The sequence below is a fragment of the Strix aluco genome, chromosome 2 (assembly GCF_031877795.1).
Source record: "Strix aluco isolate bStrAlu1 chromosome 2, bStrAlu1.hap1, whole genome shotgun sequence".
NCBI classification, from domain to species: domain Eukaryota; kingdom Metazoa; phylum Chordata; class Aves; order Strigiformes; family Strigidae; genus Strix; species Strix aluco.
Genome location: NC_133932.1, coordinates 65,084,478 through 65,107,840, shown reverse-complemented (window position 1 = coordinate 65,107,840; position 23,363 = coordinate 65,084,478). Strand labels below are relative to the sequence as shown.

General features: G+C 36.7%; 1 protein-coding gene across 1 annotated transcript in view; it reads right to left on the bottom strand.

The window, feature by feature from the left end:
- TMEM131 (transmembrane protein 131) overlaps positions 1-23,363 on the bottom strand; it is a 101,738-nt gene that overhangs the window by 61,484 nt on the left and 16,891 nt on the right. The window contains exons 2-3 of the mRNA XM_074815033.1: positions 18,999-19,060; positions 6,395-6,435 (exon numbers count right to left, since the gene is read on the bottom strand). Coding sequence (XP_074671134.1) covers positions 6,395-6,435; positions 18,999-19,060 — 103 coding nt within the window. The remainder of the gene's footprint in view (positions 1-6,394; positions 6,436-18,998; positions 19,061-23,363) is intronic.

The following is a 23,363-nucleotide window of genomic DNA, read 5'->3' as shown; positions in this document are numbered from 1 at the left end:
GTAAAAATCATATTCATACAATAAAACATAAAACAGGGAGACAATAATGTAAAAGAAATAAACAGGAAAGGCTAAGGAATGGCTCAGGATCAATGGCTCCTGAATGGCTCAAGAACCAACAGCTTTTTTTTCTTAAATACTTTTGTTACTGATATTAAAATAGCACTGCTGGTTTAGATCCTTGTTTTCTGACTTTGTATCAATCCTAGACACCCAAAACCAGAGCTACAGACACATGTCCTGGGTAAGCAAAACTGCTCCACAAACACAGCCAGGGCAGCAGAACCACTCAGTTCTGCCTCAGAGGGAGAAGCCAGGAGATGGACGATGCCCTTGGACAGGCACATGTGGCTTGCCTTATGAAAGCTGAGGTGTTGAACTCAATCAATCTAATTCCATCCAGCATACTTCTAGGAAAACTATTGATCAAGCAGTTGTCTTTCTATACTCCAGAACCACTTTAACAAGGAAACTATTTACAGGAGTAAAAATTTAAGAATAGGGTATGAAATCTTAACTGTATTCTCTAATAGCACAGATCTAGAGAATGACAAGAGTGTAACAAATCAACAGTTTTTATAAAAATTCAATGTCTCAATGACTCACTCCAGTACTTTACAACTGAATCTTCACACTTCAAGTATAATGCATGTGTAATAGGGAGATCCATTCATGACCGATTTACAGCTCTCTAAGTTTAGATGTTGAAGCATCTTCAACAGTACTTAGAACTTAGATGTTAAAAATAGCTTTATCCACATAATAAAAGTAAAGCAGTATTGGGGCAAGAGTAGGCATAGTACAGTCAGCTTTAGTGTATACTTATATATATGTGTGTGTCTGTGTGTGCACATGAGGATGCATGTGTATACATGTGTTAATATATAGATCACAAAATAGAAGTGAAGGTGTAAGACACCAGTAGGAAGAACTGTATTCAGATCTACAGAAAATTACAATTCTTGCTACTATTAAGTGCTGCTGTCTCATTACAGTTGTCAAATAAGAGAGCTTGGGTATACCTTCTCAGGCTAAAAATCAAACCTCATGAACAAGAGCTCAACAAAATAAAGTTTACAGAGACACTGGACACAACAGAATAAAGTTGGAAAATTATATTAGCAGCAATATTTTGAAAGGATAAAACAAGTTGACCATAAGTCTTCAAAGTGATCATCACACTTTTCAAAATTTTAAGAAATATTTAGATTGCATTTTTAAACTGAAAAAGACAAAAAGCTCATGTACCTTCATCATCAAGATAATACTAAACAGTAACTACTCTTCTTCAATGAGTTTTACAACAGTTCTGTCAATTTCTTCCAATTTCAAACACTGAACAGTGATCCAGCACCTCTTTTTTTTTATTGGTAATTACTGGTAAAAGGACGTATCAATTCCTTTTATGGAAAAGTTATTGGAAATATTTACAGTATTTACAAAAGTGATAATGAAGATCTTTATTTCAAATACATTGAAAATACAGTCAAGAGTAACTTGACCTAACTTGAACAATCAGTACATACAGCATTTATCCACATACACAAAAAGTTTAAGCAGCATTTTCTCAGACTGCATAGCTATATTATCCTGGATAGACATTTAAACAAGAGAGAATTTTTAAATGGCTAAAGTCTGGTAAAGGCAGCTACATCATAATGAATGCCAACTATTATAATAAAAATAACAACTATAATAAGATTCAAATGGGAACAAGCAATATTGGAATTCCCAAACTTTGCTGACTGAAAGGCCCAACATGAGTCAACTTGCAGCAGACTTACAAAATGATGATAATGTCTGCTCTGCTGGGCACTTGCTCACTGAAGGCTGGATACACCCATGGGTAGGGCAACTTTAGAGCATAATGTCATTTAAGTTAATTACTATTGTATTCATGTAGAGCTATGGCTCCTGGTCTTATACCAAAAATTAAACATTTTTCTTTCCCTGCCCCCCAAGTTTTCTAACTTTCAAAGTCAAGAAGAAGAACATGAAGAGGAAAAGATGCAGCTGAACGAGACAGGACTAGTGACATGTGCCAACAAGCTCCAGCAGACCAAGAATTGGTTGGGAGTCATCTGAAGCTATGAAGTTTCAGGAATTACTAGTTCCTAGCAATTATTTGAGATGGTCCCAACACTTCTTCCCCTCTGCAAGAATTTTGATTTTAAAAATAAGACTTGAAAGTGAACTACACAGAGTCCCTGGCACAATCATTACCCTCACCATACCATCCATTCTGTCATACAAGTGAGAGGGCATTTACCTCAATAACTACCGTACTGCTACTATCCAGAAGCAACCTACTACCAGACGCAATTCACTAAGTGCAACTTCATGTCTCAATAAGGTTAGTCACAGATGCAGTTATAAAGACGGTCAAAATATCAATGCCTGGAAAGACTGTAGGTGATATGGATGTCCATCTGTGCTGAGACACAATTTTCTTCTGTCTAAGGACATTCTACAGCACTTCTATAATGTTTTGCTGTTTAGCACAGAGTACTAGGTACTTAAAATTTTAAATAATCCGTGCACATCTCTGCATGTGGAGATGAAGAAAATGCTTGTCAAATATAGTATTTAAAGGCTTCTGCAAAGCTGGGCAGTAACTGTTTCTCTGTATCCTCACTTTACCTTTCTAGCTGTTCTGGGATTTCTGGAGGAGGTCTGTGCTCTGTGGAATCTTATCTGTACCATCTTTAATTGCTACTGTGGAAAATTAAAATGTAAGCATTACTCTACCTGTATTTTTCCCACATTACTTTACCAGTTGTTTAAAGGGGTTTATTTCCTCCCCTGTGCCATAAATTGTCAATAAATAAGTCAACAGCATTAAACGGTCAAATAGCAAGAAATTGGATGATTTTCTTTAGCAACACAAATTCTCAGAAAGCCACTACTGCGTTATTTCTATTACCACAAAATAAATTGAAAGCGTATCCAAAAATAACCACGTGAATTTTTAAAATGACAAACAGGCAAATACCTCACAGTGGATACTTTCTGTGCCAGAATGTCCTTGAAAGAGCCACCTCAAAGACAGAACATTATTGGCTAAAAAAGTAAGTAACCAATCCTATTTCCCCAAGTGCCTCCATGACTTGTTAACATTTAAAAATAAGGCTGAGCTGCACATATCAGAAAATATATTGAAATTTTTATAGTTAAAATAATTTTAGAAATATGGGTATTAAACACAACCTCAGTGAGAAAGTGAACTCCCACAACACATTCGACCACTTTGGTATCTGGCAGTAGCCACTACTGTAAGTGCAAATGAATAAGACGACTCTCAACAAAAGCTTTCCATAAGCTACACCCAGCTAGTGGTTGGCTCAGTTATGCCAACATTAACCCTGTATCAGGAAAACGTACTCATGATATCAGACGTTAAACTTCAAAGCTAACACTTCCTGAGGGGGTTGTCTGGGGAAAGGGTGGGGAAAGAACAGGGAGAAGCTTGAATAGATGCACTGTAATCTCACCATGGGCAAGAACAAAACAAATTAAATGGCTAGTTCATTTCCCTCCTTCCAATTAGTGTTAAAAAGCAGATCAAAGAACTGAATAAATTGTCTAGATAGGGAAGAAATATCTGCAAGCTACACCAAGGAGGAGATGATATAAATCTCTAATAAGGACAATGAAAGACAAGTCATTTAGAGAAATTAAGCATGTGGACCAGAAACCTAGGGTTTTTAGCAATGCCACTGGAAAAAAAAAAAAAAAGAAAATCACCCAGAAAAATACTTGAAAGATCCAGGTAAAACCAGTAACGAGAGAGAAAGAAACAGATGGACAGCAAATTGGTTATTTGCATTGTAATATGGCATCGAAGAGTTTGCGATACAGATCTTTGTCACACTGTGATTAAACCCCAAACAGGCCAGCACTCTGAAGTGGAACAGACTATTTCTCCTGGCTAACCTGGAGATTTTTCAAATCTGTAAACCAGTATTTTAATAGAACACACTCTAGAACACTGACATTTCAAACACAGAAAGCAATCTTCTTACAGAAGAAATTAAAATAAAAAATCCTGGAAGCATATCTAATCCATGGCCTTAGTCTCCTTCTCAAGGACCACCAAATTCAGTTGTTTCCTGGGAGACAAAAAAATTGTACATATCCCTAAGTCCCAATAAAAGGCACCTTCTTTCTGCCATTGAGACTGAATGATTTCAACAAGATACTATATTCCATTTAAACTATCTTCATAATGTCTGACTCTACCCAAGACATAAAATGCACTAATCATGGTTCTCAGAAATTAAATTGTCATTCCTGAAGTCATTTTTTCATACTTGCAATCTGACTGACACACTGCAGCGCATAGCTACAGCTGTTTAAGTTCCTGTCCACAGCTGTGTCCCCCACCATTTTGTAATCCCCTAACAGGTTGTGGAAGAATGCAACAAATATCCACAGCACAACAGCTCCAGTTCACAATCCATGCACAAAACCATCACCGCTGGCAGGGTAAAATAAGTCACTGGACCATGAACTGCAGCAGCTGAGCCACAGCCACACATACTCATTTTCTCTGTCACAGGAGAGAGAATCCTTGGCAGGAAGGACAGGTAAACAACAACTGGGGTACTAGCATCTTAAACCACTTACGTTGTTTGTGAGATATGAGTGACGAGAAGTCCAGATGTTTTCATATTACAAACCATGACAGGGAAGAACACAATGACCACTTAGCTTAAGCTACTTGGCTTATGGAAATGGAAATTTTTTAAGTTAATATTAGTTATACTGCTCTGTAACCTATTTGCTTTGATTGTATTCTTCCGAAAGCATTAAGGATCATCTTATTTCAACATACAAGAGAAGTTCAATAATGAAATTTAAGGGGTTCTTTTACTGCTGTGCAAAGTCTGAGTCTACTACCGGGTAATGAGTGCAGGGCTTCACACAAGCAGTTTAAGATAGCAAAATGGGGAAACTCCCTAGTAAACAAATTACTTCAAGTGCATAATTTTTATTTGATCTTTAAAAAAATATTTTATCTTGACCAAAATGTTATGATTTGTATGATTACAGCAACCACGAAAATTAAACTCAAGTAACTCTAAATGCATGGTAACTTTACATGTGGTAATTCATTCTCCTATCACAGTACAGTTATATACACATGGAGGTGTATATAGAGTATGTGTAAGTGGTTAACAGAGAGAGAAACCAGTACTGAATACATCTTTGGAAGTGATTACTTATAGGAACAGTTTAGTGAAATGTATATTCTGCTTGCTTAATCCAGTGTTAACAGGCGATGAGAAAACAAAGAGTTTACTAAAAGCACCAGGTGGAAAGTTTAATTTGAGGAACTTCATAGATGAGAAATAAATGGGCAGAAGTCCTCAAGGGTAGATAGAAGCCTCTGTTGCTGGGGAAGGGGAAAGAAGACAGATTCAGGGAAGGTACAGCACCACAAAATTTTAAGTTTTATGCAGAATGACTAAGCTAAACTTTCTTAATTAAAAAGCAAATGAAATGTTCATATAACACAAGTTTGACAAAATTCACATTACCATAATACACAAATTACCTCAAGCTTCAGATCAAAATACAAAGTAACTGCCTTATTTCAATACATAATATTAACTCTTCTCTTTTACATTAACACAATAAAGATAATGTGAATTTATGTTTTAATTTCATCTGGAGTGAAAGACCTGCCACATCCTCATAAGATTCTTCAGCACCTTCATGTTCACTCTTTCCCCCTGAAACCCTGAATTCCAAGTGCACTTAGAAACCTAGTATTAAGTAAGCCAAATTCTACAGTATCTTTACACAATTCAGAAGATTTAATTTCAAGATTTAGGTCTGTATCTAATCAGAAGGCAGCAGAGAGCAAGCAATACAGATAGGATCAAGGCTTTTAAGTGAAAAATGAAAAATGTTGCTTTTTTTCAGAGATTTTTCAAAACTTGTTGCAAAGAGAATGCAACAGCGACAGGGAGGGCGAGGAAGAATCTATTGAAAGTAACATCATAAATTTTTTTCTTCAAAAGGACCCCAAGAACTTTTGAAGAGGGTAAACAAACCCACTCCTTCCTCAATAAAACTTCAGTAAAATGATAAAATAATCTACAAGCAGAGTCTCAGTTTACCCCCTCTTTATTTACACAGAATTACTCTGTAGTATACATTACAAAGTGAATTAAAGAATTCTTTCATTTCTTATTCCATATGTGAAGTGATTAGCTGTCCAACATTAAAAATTGTTTTACATTCTAGCTTAAATTACCCGAGGGAAATAATTGAAAAATGACACGATTCATATTTGATCTTGTGTACACTAAAATGTTATTATTCTTACAAAAAATATTGCAAATCTCAATAGGATGCCTGTATTAAACTTTTAGAAAATCATGCTTACCTTTTCTGTTGATATGAACTGAGGCCTATAGTTGTCTCAGTCTGTAAAAGAAAAAAATAAATTAAGACACTGACAGCATTATACTTCCTGTGGGGAAAAAAAAAGAAAAAACAGCAACTATAACAAGTTAGTAGATCAGACCTTGAAAGACAAAAGGAGAGGTTCTGATCCGGAGCAGAAAATGCAAACTGGCTTTTTCCAATTACTTAAATCAAGCCTCTACCAAAAGACTGTTTGGCCCTGGACAAGAACTGCAGACAATTCCAGTGGTAGGAACTCCTACAAACTGTAAGACAAGCAGCAACTTAACAACTTAAAGATTGAGAGGAGGGAAAAAGCCCAGGAAACTATAATGTAGGGAGCAAAGGAAAGACCTAATATAGATGTAAGAAACAAATTACAAAGAAAAGCATATAAAACAAATAACAGTCAGGCAATTATCTCACTGGTGTAATTTAACAAACCAGAAAACAAAGAACATTACAATCTCCCTTTGATTAGGAAACTTCATCTCCTTCCCCACTAATGATCTTCTATACTCTATTATTCATACCTTTACTACCACTCTGCTGGACATCACAGTTAATTACCTGAAAACAAGGAGGTTAGGTTGTCTAGGAAATTCAAACTAGTTTCTCCTCGTCTAAGAAATCCCATCAGGTTTAGAAGGCTGTGTATAGAATGTCCTCCTGATACAGCTAATGTTAAAACATACCTCACTGGAAACTGCCTTCCCACAGGATTTGGGGGTCAAATTGAGGATTTCAGTCCTTCTCTTAAAGGCATTTCATGACCAAGACAAATATTTATCTTCTGGGAGCGGGAAGAAAGCTTACAGGTCTGATAAAGTCTATGGTGCATCTTGGTTCATCTGACACAGTTGATCTCTAATAGAAGGATGTCGTTCATTCGCAAGGGGAATGCAAATTTTTCATTTATCACTTAAGAACTAAAATCAGGTCCCTTAGCTGGGTACTTCACTGATTTCTATTTCACCTATAAATTACACTTGCTTTCCTTGTTCTTCCTAAGACAAAAGTATTTTTTCCTTAAATAATTCTTTAGAAGTTATCTTCACTTAAAAATTCCTCTAATAAAAGAAACTATATTTTATTTTGCTTTCTGGAGACACTTCTTTGAAATTTTATAATTACTACTATTAAATCACCTAGTCCACAAACATTAATGTTCAATTCATGTCAAGGATCAATTCTAGACTGTAAATCTAAGTATTGTTTCAGATTTTAAATTAAATTATTTTATTGACCCTCCAATTTGTATCAAACTAAAGCAAGCTGGAAGCATATTATTTACCATTGTAAAACAAAGGTAATCTGTTTGTAGTTTGAGGATTTATTTGCAATTTTAAATGTCTAGGCAGAGCATCAATTAGATTTTTTGTTTTAAAACCTCTGAAATAGAGGAGCAGACTGCCTTGCTAAAGGGATGTTGCAGGAGCAAGGGGTTCACATGAAATTATGTTTTGCAGTACAGCATGATCAGTGCAGTTTTTCCTCACTGAACAGAATGTTAAGAGACATGGTAAGTTGTTTTATATTGCCAATTTTATTCTAATTTGAAAATCAGCAAGTTTTCATTTAAACTTAGCACGCTTTTAAGTTTGTGTGTTACATTTGTACCGTAATTAGGGAAATGGAGCATTTCATATTTTTCATTAAAATACACTGGCTTGCAAATGTTTCCATTAAGTTTTCCTAACTAAGGTATATTGATAAGCTTTTAGTTCAGCTTCTTTACTTCTGATGTCACACTCCACTTTCTATTTCCAGTAAGATATAAGTAAGTAATTACAACCTGTAGTGAATTATTTCAGAATAGTAAGAGAAATTCAATTAAAATGAAGAAAGAATAAATTTAAAATCAGTTTTAGTTAATGGATGAATGCTGAAGACACAAAATGTTTGTATCTAAAACTTCCTAGGAAGTACTGCCTCACAAGTTAATTGATTAGCTCTGAAATCTAAAGAATTTAATCACAAAAAACCAGATCTCTGCCTTCCATAGCTTATTTTATCTTCAGGCTGGAAAGGTGAGAGCAAATTTCTCAGCTTAAAAAATAGACAGGAAACTGAATCAAACTGAATCAGCTGAAAATATTTTCTCTCCATCCAAAAAGGACCTGTGCTGTCAAAAGGTGGTTTAACACATCGTACAAGCACTTGTTTAAAACACTAAGCCTGTGATTTCCCCTAGTTCACAACAGCATGATTTTACAAGCTTTGCAGAAAATACGTATTGCTGCAGTATTTTAAAAATGGTTTTAATAAGCTTCAAACAGCTACTTATAATTACATATGCTTATTCTTATTATCTACTTTTCTATCATAAATTTGACAACCAGGAATCACTGTCTGCTTTTCCAATTTTTTTTCTTTTTAAAATTTATTTTAAACTATGTTACTGTTGCTTACAGCTTGCAGATGTACCGATTTTCTCTAAAAGCACAGACTATACATGTGGCTTTGAGGCTCTGCAGGAGATGCTGCCCAGCCTACTCAATAGAAACAGACTAGTGCTTTCTTGTAAGGACTGAACTGCCCGAGTTACTTGACTGCAGCTGAGGTATGCTGATCTTAACCACAGCCAGCTACCACTGATCTAGGCTAACAGACAAATTGCTCAGTAGGTCTCAACATTTACGAGCTTTATGCACATCTCTGATGCATGTAGCAAGTGGTACACTCCAAGTGTTGATGATGAGGAAATTTTGGATCAGAAGATCTAATGCAGATGTATCCAAAAATGACCCAATCCATTCTGAGTGTTTTCTCTACTAACTGCAATAATTCGCTATTCCTCCCTACTAAACAACTGCATATATTCCTCTCTTTTTCACTACAGCACAGTCATTTAAAGCCATTCTTCTCTTGATTTCACCATTTGCATTCTTCCATGCTGTGAATTCACACCACTGACTTTCCTGCCTACTGGAGAGAGAAGACCAAAAATTGCTGAGACAGTGTTCCTGTGAAATATTGTTATAACACTGTACTGGTTTAGGCTGGGGTAGAGTTAATTTTCTTCATGGTATCTAGTATGGTGCTGTGTTTTGGATTTGTGCTGAAAACAGTGTTGATAACACAGGGATGTTTTAGCTATTGCTGAGCAGTGCTTCCACAGCCTCAAGGCCTTTTCTGCTTCCTACCCCACCAGCGAGCAGGCTGGGGGTGCACAAGGAGTTGGGAGGGGACACAGCCGGGACAGCTGATCCCAACTGACCAAAGGGATATCCCACTCCATATAATGTTGTGCTCAGCAATAAAAGCTGGGGGAAGAAGGAAGGGGGGGAACATGTGGAGAGATCACATTTGTCTTCCCAAGTCACTGTTACGTGTGATGGAGCCCTGCTTTCCTGGAGATGGCTGAGCACCTGCCTGCCGATGGGAAGCGGTGAATGAATTCCGTGCTGTGCTTTCCTTGTGCACGCAGCTTTTGCTTTACCCATTAAACTGTTTTTACCTCAACCCACGAGTTTTCTCACTTTTATTCTTCTAGTTCTCTCCTCCATCCCACCACGGGGGAGTGAGCAAGTGGCTGCATGGGGCTGAGCTGCTGTCTGGGGTTAAACCACAACAACCAAGCTTACTCTATGAAGTTAACAGACATGTAAACACCCTGTATTCCTTCAGCAATGTCCTTTAAAGTGCATTATTCACTACAACCAAACACAGCCTCCCTTTCAGTAATTGATTTTTCTTTAGAAAAATAACTAAAGCACATAATTAATTTACTAGTTACCTGACAGTCAGATGATGGAGCTAACAGGTTCAGATCCTATGAAATGGCAACCAAAATAGTCACTACCAACACTGTCCCATCCTTGGCAACTAGATTTGGCTCTAATAAGTATGCTCTATTAAGTTATAAATTATTCAGTAGAGAAAGTTGTTCATTATCTACACTCTCAAGTGTCATAACTGGCAGTCAATATACCTAATATTAGTCTAAGACTCCACCCAGGCCAACTTTTAGACAGAGGGCAGTGTGGAGATCAAATTTAACTCCAGAAAAATACAGAAACAAATGGAAATATGCATCAATGACAACAGTTGAACTACTACACTGCCATGGCTGTAGTTAACTGTTGGGAGTTAAATTCTCTGGTTGACCATATACTCAAGTTTTCCCTCCTATGTTCTGAAATTACAGATTTACTGTGAAAATATTAGTCTAATATCTGTACATAAAGTTTAGAATCACAAATCACTTTGATAGGACATTATAGGTCTGAAATACATTTAAGAGCAAAAATCCATCAAAGACTCAATCTTATAAGGAAAAACCTGGTTTTTTGCTTTCAGATGTCTGTTAAATACAAGCAAAATGACAAATTCATTTCAATGATGCTTTTTGTGTTTTGAGCAGGATGCTTGCTTTCTGCTTTATTTGGGGTTTTTTGTGGGTATTTTGTTGTGTGGATTTTGTTCTGGATTTCTTAGGTTTTTTGTTTGTTGGGGTTTTTTAAATCAGGGTCAATCAAGAGCAAAGAAACAGCATACCAACTTCAGCAGCTCATCAACCATAGCATCATGGAACTAAACCAAAAATAAATCTCATGTGGCAGTTTCTATAATTACCACTCATTTTTATTACACGTCAATCTTTAGAGACATGCAGTAAACAAAAACATACAAATGTGTTCAGTTACATATTCTAAATACTTTTTTTTAATTTGATCTTCAAGTAGAATTATGGACCTACTGTGCTGCAGTCTGGCATGCTATTTTTCCTGTGTGACTGCATAGAACTGCCGAACATAAATGCCAAGAACTAAAACCATGTACCAGATCAATCCACTCTTTAAAGTGTAGGTTTTGTTGAATACTGCCAGTTTCTCACGTAAAGAGAAATAAAATTATGCTCTTCAGTAAATACAGTTTATTCTATTCTCCTGTAAAGGATACATCTGTAATAGAGCAGCATTACCAAAATATGATTTATAGGAAATTTTTATTAAATCTTATCTATACAAGACAAGTATTACAAATAACAAAATACTACCTTGCAATGTGCAGATCAGGAAGAAGGCTGCACGTGCACACTATTAATATTTCAAGAGACATAATAAGCTAAGTTACAGGGAAAAAAAAATTCAATTGGATTAATTTCCTGATCCAGCTGACTGCCTAACAAGAACTAAGGTCAGCACAAAAGAATCAGAAATATACAATTGAGTGGGAAAAAGAAGAGGAAGGGGGGGAAGATCACCCCTTCTAACAGTACTGGCGGTTTATAATCCTTCTACCGAAAAGGCTACATTCAAGTCTTGGAGATAGATGATTTTTTAAACCTTTTTTAATTTAAGGATAGCATATGCATTTAGACTGTTGCTACTAACAGTTGCATGCCTTAATTTATCTCTTATATAACCCTAGAAGGATTAAACTATAAATCAAAGGGATTTCAGAATAAAGATCTGGAGACAACTTGCACACAGTGAGTTAGAAAATTTGAAGGCAGGCAGCCAGCACTGGTTTCAAGACTTAAAACAATTTCTCTCCAGAGGCTCATATCCTCAAGAAAGATTTCACAGAGAATCTGTACCTGAAAGCGCAGACTCAGTACAGTTGTAGAACAATACCAGATAACCACCTTGTGCACATGAAGAATCAAAAACCACACCTTACTGTCTGAAGGTTGTCTCTAAGACATACCCACAGTTGTTAACTTTAGTCAAAAAACAAAAACAAAACAAAAAAATTGCACCAAAAACCCAAGCAACCAACCAACAACCAAAAAAAAAAAAAAGATTAATTTTAATGTCTCACCAGTTTGTTATAACAGCTATTCTTCACTTCTTGGTAAGAGGTCATATTACCTACCACTACATTCAGTCATCTAAACATAGGCATTTGCTGCCACTTGAGATGAATGTCCCAGGGCAACCTGCCTGGTCTCATCCAGAAGGGCACACAGTTTCTCCTATGCCCTGTGCCATATCTGCCAGGTCCATGCAGATGTCCAGGACAGCCCAGGACATCTCAAATAGCACTGGTTACCTACGTTTAAGCAACTGAATTAAAGCCCTCGAGTCTTGAACAAGGACAGCGGGGCAGGGAGAGTGGGGGGGCGCAGCAGCTGAAGCAGTGAGGCTCTCTTAATCAAGATCTAAGGTTTCTAGACACAAAATACATTTCTTTGATGTTACCAAAACTCTCAACAACCAAAGCTTTCTGTACTCCTACATAAGAGCATCCACACTAATTTAAAAGACTCAATCTGAAAGACTCTTTCAGACCATTCCACATATCGTTATTTTATCGTAAGGCTGGTTCCTTCTTGTAGAAAAGCTATGGGCTGCTCGCAACTAAATGTTGAGAGACGGCTACAAAACCTGTATGTAGATGGCAGCTTAAATCTTCATTGCTGCATTCATGAGCTCTATGCTAATAAGTAGGATAATTAAAAGAAACATAATTCATGATGAATACCTTGCCTAAGGTAATGAAAAAAAATGAATGCTGTAATCTGAAAGGAAGCTGAAAGTGGACTGAACTGAGTCATTCTTGCTATGCTCTTTCATGACCCAAACTCACATAAGGAAACAAAAACATTAGTTAACTCTAGCTGATGCAACACATACTATTGACACTGGCTTTGCAACAGTCACTTACTCCTGGGCATCAATTAATTTTGAACTAAAGCCTGGGGATGGCAATTCTTCCTGTACAAGAAGAAGAAACTGAAATTTTTCTTCTGAGCAGCAGCAGGACTTCAGCTAGTCACTATCAATGGCAATGAACTGAGATGGCTTTTATTCTTTTAAAACATCACACGCACTGGAAGCAAACTCCAGAGGCCATCTAGTCAACCCTTGCTCAGGAGAGGTCTAGTTACTGCAGGTTGCTCACAGCTTTGGGCCACTGAGTTCCAGATATATCTTCAAAGATAGAAATTCTACAATTTCTTTGAGTAACCTGGTCCAGTGTTTGATCACCCTCAAGTTTAAAAGCTTTTTTTCTTACATGGGTTTGGAATGTTCCATGCTGAAATTTATGTCCAAAGCCTCTCATCCTTCCACTGTGTACAATGAAAAAATCTGGTTCTCGTCAACTCTACACTGCCCACAGCAATTAGTCTTCCCCTCAGTCTTCTCTTCTAAGGGCTGAAGAAACACATCCTAATGGGAGAAGCATTCCAGCCACTGATAATCCTGGTATCCCAAGCTGTGCTTGCTCCAGTATATCAGTGCCTTCCATGCACTGGGTAGCCAAGACTCGACACAGTACTCCAGCTGCAGCCCCACAAGTGCTTAAGTGGGGGGGAAAATCATACCCCTTATCTTCTGGCTCCACACTTGTTCATACAGTTCAGTAGATCAGCGGCCTTCTTTGCTACAAGGGCGCACAGCTAACTTACCTTCAACTTGTCTACCACAACCACCCTCAGGTCTTTTCTGTAGTGCTGCTGTCTAGCCAGTCACTGCCCAGCCTGTCCTGTTACACAGGGTTATTCTCTCCCAGGTGCAAGACTTGCATTCGCCTTAGCTGAGTATCATGAGGTTTTCTGTCAGCCTGCCAAAGTCCCTCCAAATAGCAACCTTACCTTCCAGTGTATCAACTATACCCAATTTGGTAGTATCCATAAACTTACTGAGAGTACCCTCTATACCATCATCCAGGTTGCTAATGAAGACATTAAGCAGTACTGTCCTCAGTATCAAGCTCTGGCATGGGTAACTGACTGCCAGCTGAACTTTGTAGTATAGAGTACACCCATCGACATCGGTGGTCCAGTCACTTTATTGCCCACTTATGAGCTCTGTATCTTAGCAGTTTGGCTATATGGATATCAGTGGAGATCATATCAAAACAGTTTTAAAAGTTAATATACAATATGAAAATCTGAGGTAATAAAAAAATACATTTAAAACTTTACACCCTGAAAACACTATCATTGATACACCAAAACTGAACGGTTGGCACTTCTATTAAGATACTTCTTTACCATGCCATACAGAATGAAGTACAGATCATGCAGAAAATACTAAAATTCTTCCAGTAAGAGATCAGCATTGCTGATTCCCACGCCCGTAACTCAGTCCTGTAGCTTCCTTGTTGCAAAGCCACCGCCAGTCATGTTAACATTTAGGAGCATTATAATTCTCATTACCAACTTTTGTGACTAGCAGTTTACAGCAGTTTATGAACAAAGACAGCAAATATGTATTAAGTATATATGACCACACAGGTTCTCTTTTTCCCCTATTGTAGGTATTATGCAAACCAGTAAGTATCACTTAAATAATTTCTAGGAGTTCACCTGTAAAAACGCATTTCATACACCTAAGATTACTGCAGCGAGGGTAAGTGCAGTGATCCACGTCAAGAGAATTAGACCGAAGAGTCTTACGATTTTCCTTTTTCATTGTAGGAATATGCTACTTTAAAAATTCTACTACATAAGGATAAGTACTTTCCAAACACAGAGTTTGAATAGAAGATCACTCACTCTGTATTGGCCCCAACTACATTGTGCAGGAAAAAGTTAGATATCCAAGGCAAGAGCTCGCAATAAATAGAATGACCTGGGAAACAGTCCTCTGTGAAATAAAAGCAAATGAAAACTTTGCTCTGAAGAATAAATTTTACTTTACTGTTCACTTATCAAAATAAAGTCCTCAAAAAGTAAGACAGCATGTTGGCTTAACAGGAAAGGATAAATTATTAATAGTTATAGTTTATTTCAACACTCCTCATATTTGCAGATGACATCGTCAGGGGCCTGAAGCATCTGTCAGGTCTGGACAAGGGTTCAAATGATCAGGACACACAGAGGAAGTGGCCTGACACTAACAAGGCAAGGTTCAGCTGAAGGAGAGCTCAAATCTAAAACTGGGAATAACTAAGCTGTAGTACACTAAAGAAAAGAATGTGTCTGGAGAGCGAATACAAACTACAAGCAAACAAAATGCTGTCAAAAATTTACAAATCATTTTGGAATTACTAATACAAGTGTTACTACACATAGAAGCAACTTTTCTGTCTTTTCTCAGAGCCTCAGAGTACTAATGTCCCAATTAAACGCTGTGCTTTAAGTAGTGTGTAGACAAATAAAAATCCAGTAAAGAAAGTTACAGCGTGTTTTTAAAAATTTGCATGAAGAAGTTATAGGTGTCTTAGTGCAAAATTATCATTATGAAGAGGGCAAAAATACTAACAAAAACCCAACTGAATATATACTGGAGAAAAAAGAAACAGCAAAACCAGGCTAGGCATGAAACAAGTATGTACTTAAGGAAACTTGTGAAAGTTACTTCTCTAGAAGTTTTAAGAACAGAAGAGTCAAGCATCTGTCAAGGGTAGTCCATCTACACACACTGCTACCTGAAGAAAGTACTAGGTGATCTCCTGAGGTTCATTCCAACCAAACAAATCTATGACTCTGAAGTGTCAACCAATTATATAGACATCTGCAAATTGCCTGCTATTGAAGAGAAAACCCAAACCCTATACTGCATTGAGCAATGGACAATTTACGTTAATACAATTCTTACACTGTGTTCAGGATCTAAATAAATTATTTGAAGAGTTCAACAAGTTGTGGAGTCATTAAGGGGACTGATTCATGAGAAGAATAAACAGAATTCAGAAATTCTCTCATTATTGTAATTTAATCCATGGGCAGAAGTAGCATAAATTTATTCAAATATAAACCTTTAATCTAAACATGCATGCTAAAGAATAAAATTCTCACTTTTGCTCTGTTAAGACAGAGGGCAAAGCTACATCATATAACACTTTCTAATCCACATACTGGAAGTCCACACCCAAAAAGTACAGTCTCTACATTGCCACTGCTACCCACTAGCATGAACTAATGAAATTTCCATTGCCAGTTCATTTTTACTAAATGCAAGGGTTTTTTCACTTAAATATGTAAAGATTTATTCTCTTTTAATAAATAACTGTTTTAACTCAGTCTGGTCAAACCCAAGTTTCCAACACATTTATTTTTCACAACAGAAGTCCTAAAATGTGATTGAGACATACAAGATGTGTTTCACCAATAGTATGTAGTCCAAATATATACAAAAAATAGTATCAAGAGGATATACTCTATCTGGAGGGAGGTGGCAGGAATCCCTAATGGTTAAATCATGTAAGACTCAGCATGTGATTTGCCTTACTTGGAAAGCAACTCTTTCAGACAAGAAAAGGGCTGTTTCCACTGTAAAGATACCAAATTCTCTGAGGAGGGAAACAAACCAAGACTAGGGACAGCTTTGACAATTCAGGAATTATTAATCACTTTATGTACTAAATTGGTTGTTTTTTCTATTAAAAAGATCACCTGAAAGTGACATAAGACAATACAGAGTTACTACTACATCACCATATTTGTGCTGTAATGATGGATGACCTATAATCAACAAACATTTGTGAAAACTTACAGAAAGGCTAAAAGAAAAACATTCAATGACATTACACTAGGTTTAAAACTTAAATCTTGTGAACAGCAGTTACCAAAATCTGCTTTTCTAACAATGTATTTGCTTTGGTTTTACTTTTTAGTTGCAGTAAGTAGTCACAAGAGGTCACCACATTAAAATTTACAAGAACGAAAAACAAATAAATTGTAAGCTAGAGAAAACACGCTGTATCATTCTGATTAAAAGGAACTGGTTTCACTTACATAGGTATTTTTGGCTTAAGAGCCAAACTACTTATTACAAAATTTGTCTCTCTTGCTTTGTTTTAAATGAAATATTCATCAGTGTATCAGGATAAGTGGCAGTCAAATGCAATCCAAAGCACTGCAAAGTTTACAGTGCAACATCCAGAATTGCTTGACTTTGTCCCACCATAATATTTAAACTAATTTTGCTGACTTTGTTGCATCTTGCAATAAAGTTGGAATGATTAACTATCTATTTTACTTTTCCATCTTCATATGAATTATTGAGGTGGTTCACAACAGCACCATTACTTTCTAGTCCTGAGAACTACAATGATTAATACAGTGCTAAAATAAATAATAATTTCAGATTTTGAAGATTAATTTAATTAGTTTTAAAAAAATCCTGGGAGAAAAAAAAACACCTAAAATGTGTTTAGTGAATTCAACTACATCATTTTTATCTTAAAAATTGGGCCAACACCTGCCTGTCTTTTTATTAAACCACTCTTGTTGAACAAAATATATTCTAATAGAGTATGTAAAAGAAAAGAAACTTAGCCTAGTGATTTTTTCTCTTATATTTATACGAATATATGGTACTTCCATGCAAGTTAAATATTCTGAGTCAAACTGCAATAATTGAGGCTGTAACCACTACATGGAAAACTTTCACCATTCTACTCTGTATATCCCAAAATAAGCTTACACAGATATCTATTATGAGAATGTGTTTAGCATATGACATCTAAACAACTGTTTAATGAGGAACCTGAGGCTTTTTTGTTGCTTGTTTGGCAGTTTGTGTTTTCGGGGGTGGGGGTGGGGGGTGTGCGTGTTTGTTTTTAACTGCAATCTTTTCTGTCACCAGTTCAGATAATTTTAAGGATTTTACCATTGTACATTATAATCTTAAAATCTATAGTAAGTTATTCTTGATTTACATTAAGGGCCAAGCAGTGGAAGAAGGAAAACAACCCCAAACAACCAACAAAAACCCCAAACAACTTAGGTACATGGGGAAAAATAAAAAACAGCTTTGTAAATCTGAAACAAGTAATATTGTCACAAGCCCAGAACTATACACCTTTTACATTTGTTGACTCTTCTAGACTAGATGGGAGGTAGGAATTGTAAATCAAGCACTGCACTGCTAACGAATGAAGCTAAACACAGTCACATGTCATGTGTTCTAATAATTTAAATAATTAATTGCTTTCTTCTTCCCCTTCTCCTCCCTCTCAACTACCAGAAATAACATCATCAAGGAATTTTAACAAGAGATTCTCAACATAAATACAACTCACAAAATGCATGCATATGAAATTCTAGTCCACAGAATTTCAGAACCACCTCGCTCTAAAGTATAAAGCCATGTTGCTATCTATTTCATCCCAACTACTACCACCATCTCAAAATATCAGCACATATTCAAGTTAACTTTTCATCTATTTTGACTCACACCAAAAGGAAGCTGACAAGAACGGCAACATTACACTGGGAAAATCCATATTTGCAACAACAATTACCTCACTACAGTAATTTGAATGTTCTTTAAAGCCATTGGGAACTTGGTCCCAATGGCTGCCTTTACATTTGGGAATCTTGCAACACTTCCCAGTTTCTCTAGTTGTGCTATCCAATTGCATCCCAACTCTACAAGATGAGCCTTAAACACAAAGCATCCCCCAGTTTTTCTGGGGAAAAAAACCTGGATAAACAGGCCAGACAGAACCTGTGGTAAACTCCACCAGTTTCCCAACACGAAAGATCAGGGAGCCAGAACCTCAGGACACACCAAAGCATACTGTTGAAAATACTCTAGAAGGTCCAAAACTTCTTTGGACTTACTTAATTTTCATGGTTTCTAATTTTCAAAAATTCACTCACCCATGAGTTTCAAAAAGCAGCTATCAAAGAGAAGATGAAACATTGCTAGTTCAGATGATTTACTCAGATTACATACCTGCAATAGGTCTCCTTCATCAAAACGTAGCATTTCTATTATGCCATCCGACTGGATGAAAGCTGCAAAGAAAAACAAAAAACTAATTAACTTAACAGAAAAACTTTTTTTTTATTAAAAAGAGCAACTTAAACATCTAAAATCTGCTGTACCTTGTTTTGTAGACAAAGCTACAACAAACCAAAACAACAATGCAGAGTCTAACAAAACACCAAACACAAATCTGTGATACTAATTTTCCTCTGAGCACTTCAATGTCAAGACGTTTGTATTAGTAAGTACCACACTTTGCAAATCAGTCTTTTGGCATAAAAATATTTAACTCCAAAGTGAACATCATCTTCTAGGTTCCCTAAAAAGACTGTCTGCACCAAGTTAACTCAGTACCAATACAACTGACTGGGTACCTAAACAACCAAGTTTAATACATCTAAGCCCACAAAGAATTCCAACACTTAAAAACAGAATTTCAGTTTCATTTATACACCTAAGATCTCAACTGTCCATCTGGAAAGCCTTGTTCACACTGTTCCCTAATCCTCAGCATGGCAACACCTCTCTCCATCTTGACAGTAACATAATAAAATTTGAAACAGTTTTGAACTGCGTGCACCATATGGCTAAACTTGATGAAAAGTTCATGCCTCAGTCACATATAGGATCCTCAAATTAAGCATTCCTCCTCCATTCATTTCCTCTAAATGTTTGGTCAGGCAATTGTTCTTTAATTCCTCTCAAAACGTAGAGAGTGCTACTTTCTTTGAAATAAGGGCATTGCCTTTCCTGTAAAATATAATAATCTGTACAAGAATGAACATGAGTTAGAGGAAAGAAAAGTTCAAAGAGGTCTAAATTTTAGTCCCCAAAAGACTATTCAGACACACAAACAAAAGCACAAGTCTTTAGGATAAAATGCAGTAACAACCTCAAATCAGAAAACTGTATTTAAAAAAAAAAAATATCCCTGTAACTCACTCCTCCTGTATTGCATGGCCTTTTTCCATGGCTGCCTTTGCCATTCAGTTAGATGAAGTTGAGAGAGTAATAACACACCCCTCTTTCCGCAGAGAGAACAATTTCCAACAGGAAGAAGTTAAAAGGTTTCCCAGCACACAGAAGCATAGTGTGCACTTCTGGAAGATGTAATTTGAATCCCAGTCTGGAAAAGGAGATTTAAACATTCATCTCCCACTTTGAAGGTCGGTGTTCTAACAGGAACAATTATAAGGTCACCAACATTGCCACCTGTCTCTATGGTGTTTTAAAAGAAAGAATGACTTTACTATCAGAAAGCAAAAATAAGAAAAAAGCACTCTTGGCAGACAGGAGTAAAGGCACCTACCACACATAGAAACACTATTTTTGACACATATTTGTCCTGAGGATTTCCTCACTGACTGCTTTAGTGACACCTCACTCAGCACCCAAAAGTCAATCTGCTACTTAACATATCACTGCACATCCCATTCTGCATCCCTGACTCCCAAGATATTTAGTTACCTTCTCCTAAAAGGTACAAACTCCACAACCTTGCTTTCATATGACCAAAATAGAAGTTAACATAGAGACTGCTGCTGTCATCTCAAAAAGTCTCTTTTTGCATGAAAAAAACCCCAAATAAACAAAAACCCCAAACAAGAGAATTTCATATAATTACTTTCCAAGCTACCATGCCTCAGAATTAGTGGTAAAGGCTGAGCAAGCAGACCCAGCTCATGTGGAAGTGTGAAACTCACCGCAGAGGGGAGGGGGGGGGGCTCAGATTATAAACAATATGCATGTCCTGTAATATTAACAGTGGCACTAGTCAGTCATGTCAGCAATATCTTAAGAAATTTTTGGGGGTGTATTTATTGTTATTACCTTAATGATTTCCAAAACAAACAAAAGTTATCCTTAATCCAAGAATCAGGGGTTTGGTCAATCATTTATACTGAACAAGTATACAGAACATAGGGCAAGATATTTAAAAAAACCAAACCAAAACAGCATTTAAACAGCGGTTACAAGATCAAGTCCTACAGCTTATGAAGATTTGGGCTTTTAAAACTTAAATTACTGGAGTAGGTCTATCAGTTTAAAGTTTAATCCTAGAAAGAGTGGATTCTTGTCAATTTAACTGGTAATACATATGCAAGACATTCAAGTCACTGTTTAATCTTATCTTTAAAATACTCAAAAAATCTGTAAGTGAATTGCAGCATAAGATGTAAGAAAATGAAGCTTTAACATGTTAGGTTAAAAAGCAAAGTATGACAGTTAATCACAATTTCATAAAAATGTCATGTCTGTCCTCTGTGCAAAAAAACCCAAAATTACAGATTAGCTGATATGGAGGGGAAATTCTCAATTTTTTAATTTAGGGAGAAATCCAGAATGAAGTTATGTTTTCTCGTGTATTTGATTTATTGCAAGTTTAGCAAACACAATTTAATAAAAAAATTTATCAATATGAGCACACCTTCCTAATAGTCAAAAGGAACTGCACCTCTGAGCTTGGGCTGTTTGGAATTCTTTTGTTTTCTAGCTTTTTGGTTTGGAAACAAAGAATACACAGCACTTGATTGTGACATCAGGTACAAACAAAAAAATTCATTAGAAAACAGCTTTTTTTTTAATTCATAATCTATCGACAACGAGTAAAACATAAAAGGGTATTTCACCACATCACAAATTCTTAGCATTTTCCTAAGGCTTTTTACCCATTTTAAATATGGTACACTGTAGGTATAAAGAGCAGAAAGTAGCAACAATTCTTTCACAAGGATAACACACACAGAAGCTCACAAAAACTACCCAAAGCTTTCTACTCAATCAGCTTGAACGCAGGCAGCCCTTCTGTAAACCCCAAACACTTTCTCAGCCACTCTTCAGCTATTTCATCTTTGTTGCAACTTATGAACAAAGCAACAGATGTTACAGAACATTTTGAGTGGATGACACCGCTAAATAGAAGTGCCATTCATCATTATATCATTTAAGAAATGTTTCGAGAGAGCAGATGACAGTTAGTGCCAGGTGAAGTCAGATGCACTGCAAAGCTTGGCTCTTGGCCATTTCACAGCAGTGGCATCTCAGCTGAGGCTGTGATGACATTTCTGTGGTTATACCTTTCACTTTGTTTTAGACTAACTTTCAAGCCTTTGTTTCTACTTTATCAGTTATTTCAACAAAGCACGGAAATTACAAGTAAATATCTACACCTTTGTGAGATGAAAGCTTGTTTTTGCAACTGACTTCTCAGAATCTCAATTCAGGATGAAGCAACCAGTCACCTCGTTCAAATGAGGCAAAGCCAATTACATTTTAAAAAGGCTCCACTGACGAGTCATAAAGAATCACCCAAATCCCTGTAAGAGCAGCTCTCAAACTGTCCAATATGGACCACAGAGAGGACAAAGGCTTCTTCAAAGTGTAATGCAGATGATGCCCCAAGAGGGCAATTCATTCCAGAATTAAAAGCAGTTGCTCACCATTTGCACTTGTGGTACCTGAGCTAAGTAAATTCACAAACTTCTGCAGCTCAAGTCCAAAAATAGTCTTTTCTGCCCTTTTACACAAAATATGTATGTCATCAATAGAGAATAGGTTATTACCAATGCCAAAAGACTCTGCAAGCAATTAAGTATGAGATCACTTGGGCATGCTTTATTAGGTGAACCATTCCCCATGCTACAGAGGAAGATGACTGTTTCTGCAAAGTCCCTAACAACTTCTGGAAAAACTTCTTCCCGAAGTCCGGGCTGATACCATCATGCTCCATTATCAGTCTAATACTGTAGTCAATACTTTAATACTCTGGAATAGTAAACTGCAGCAAATTAAGAACTGCTGACTGTACCATTGCGGTCACTCCTACCACATGACTGGCAACTGCTACGAGAGGGGCACAACATTTGGGGTAGGAAGCATTTCAGCTGTCACAGCGTGATCTGCCACTGCACAAAGCAGCAGCCAAGAAGCCAAATTACACACTAGGAAAATAATTATCTTCCTGATCCTACAGGCAACTGAAGACCTGAAGGTTGATTATAATACTTATTAGTTAAACTTTAAATGTTATTAGCATGTTCAGGACCCAAAGAAGGAAAAGGACAAAGACTCACATTCACAGATTTCAAGGCCAGAAGAATCACCATCTCCTTTCCTCCTCACCTCAGATCTATGCAGATCCCTCTCAGCAGAAAAACTTTATCCTTTTCAGCACCCCCAAGAAGCAAATTTATCAGATTCATGAGAATCCATGACAATTTTAGTCATTCTCACTGCTAGGATATTAAATGATTTCAGGGTCAAATTTTTCCAGCTTCTAATTTGTGTATCCTGTATCTCTTTTCAGACAGTAGGTCACTATTAACAGAAGTG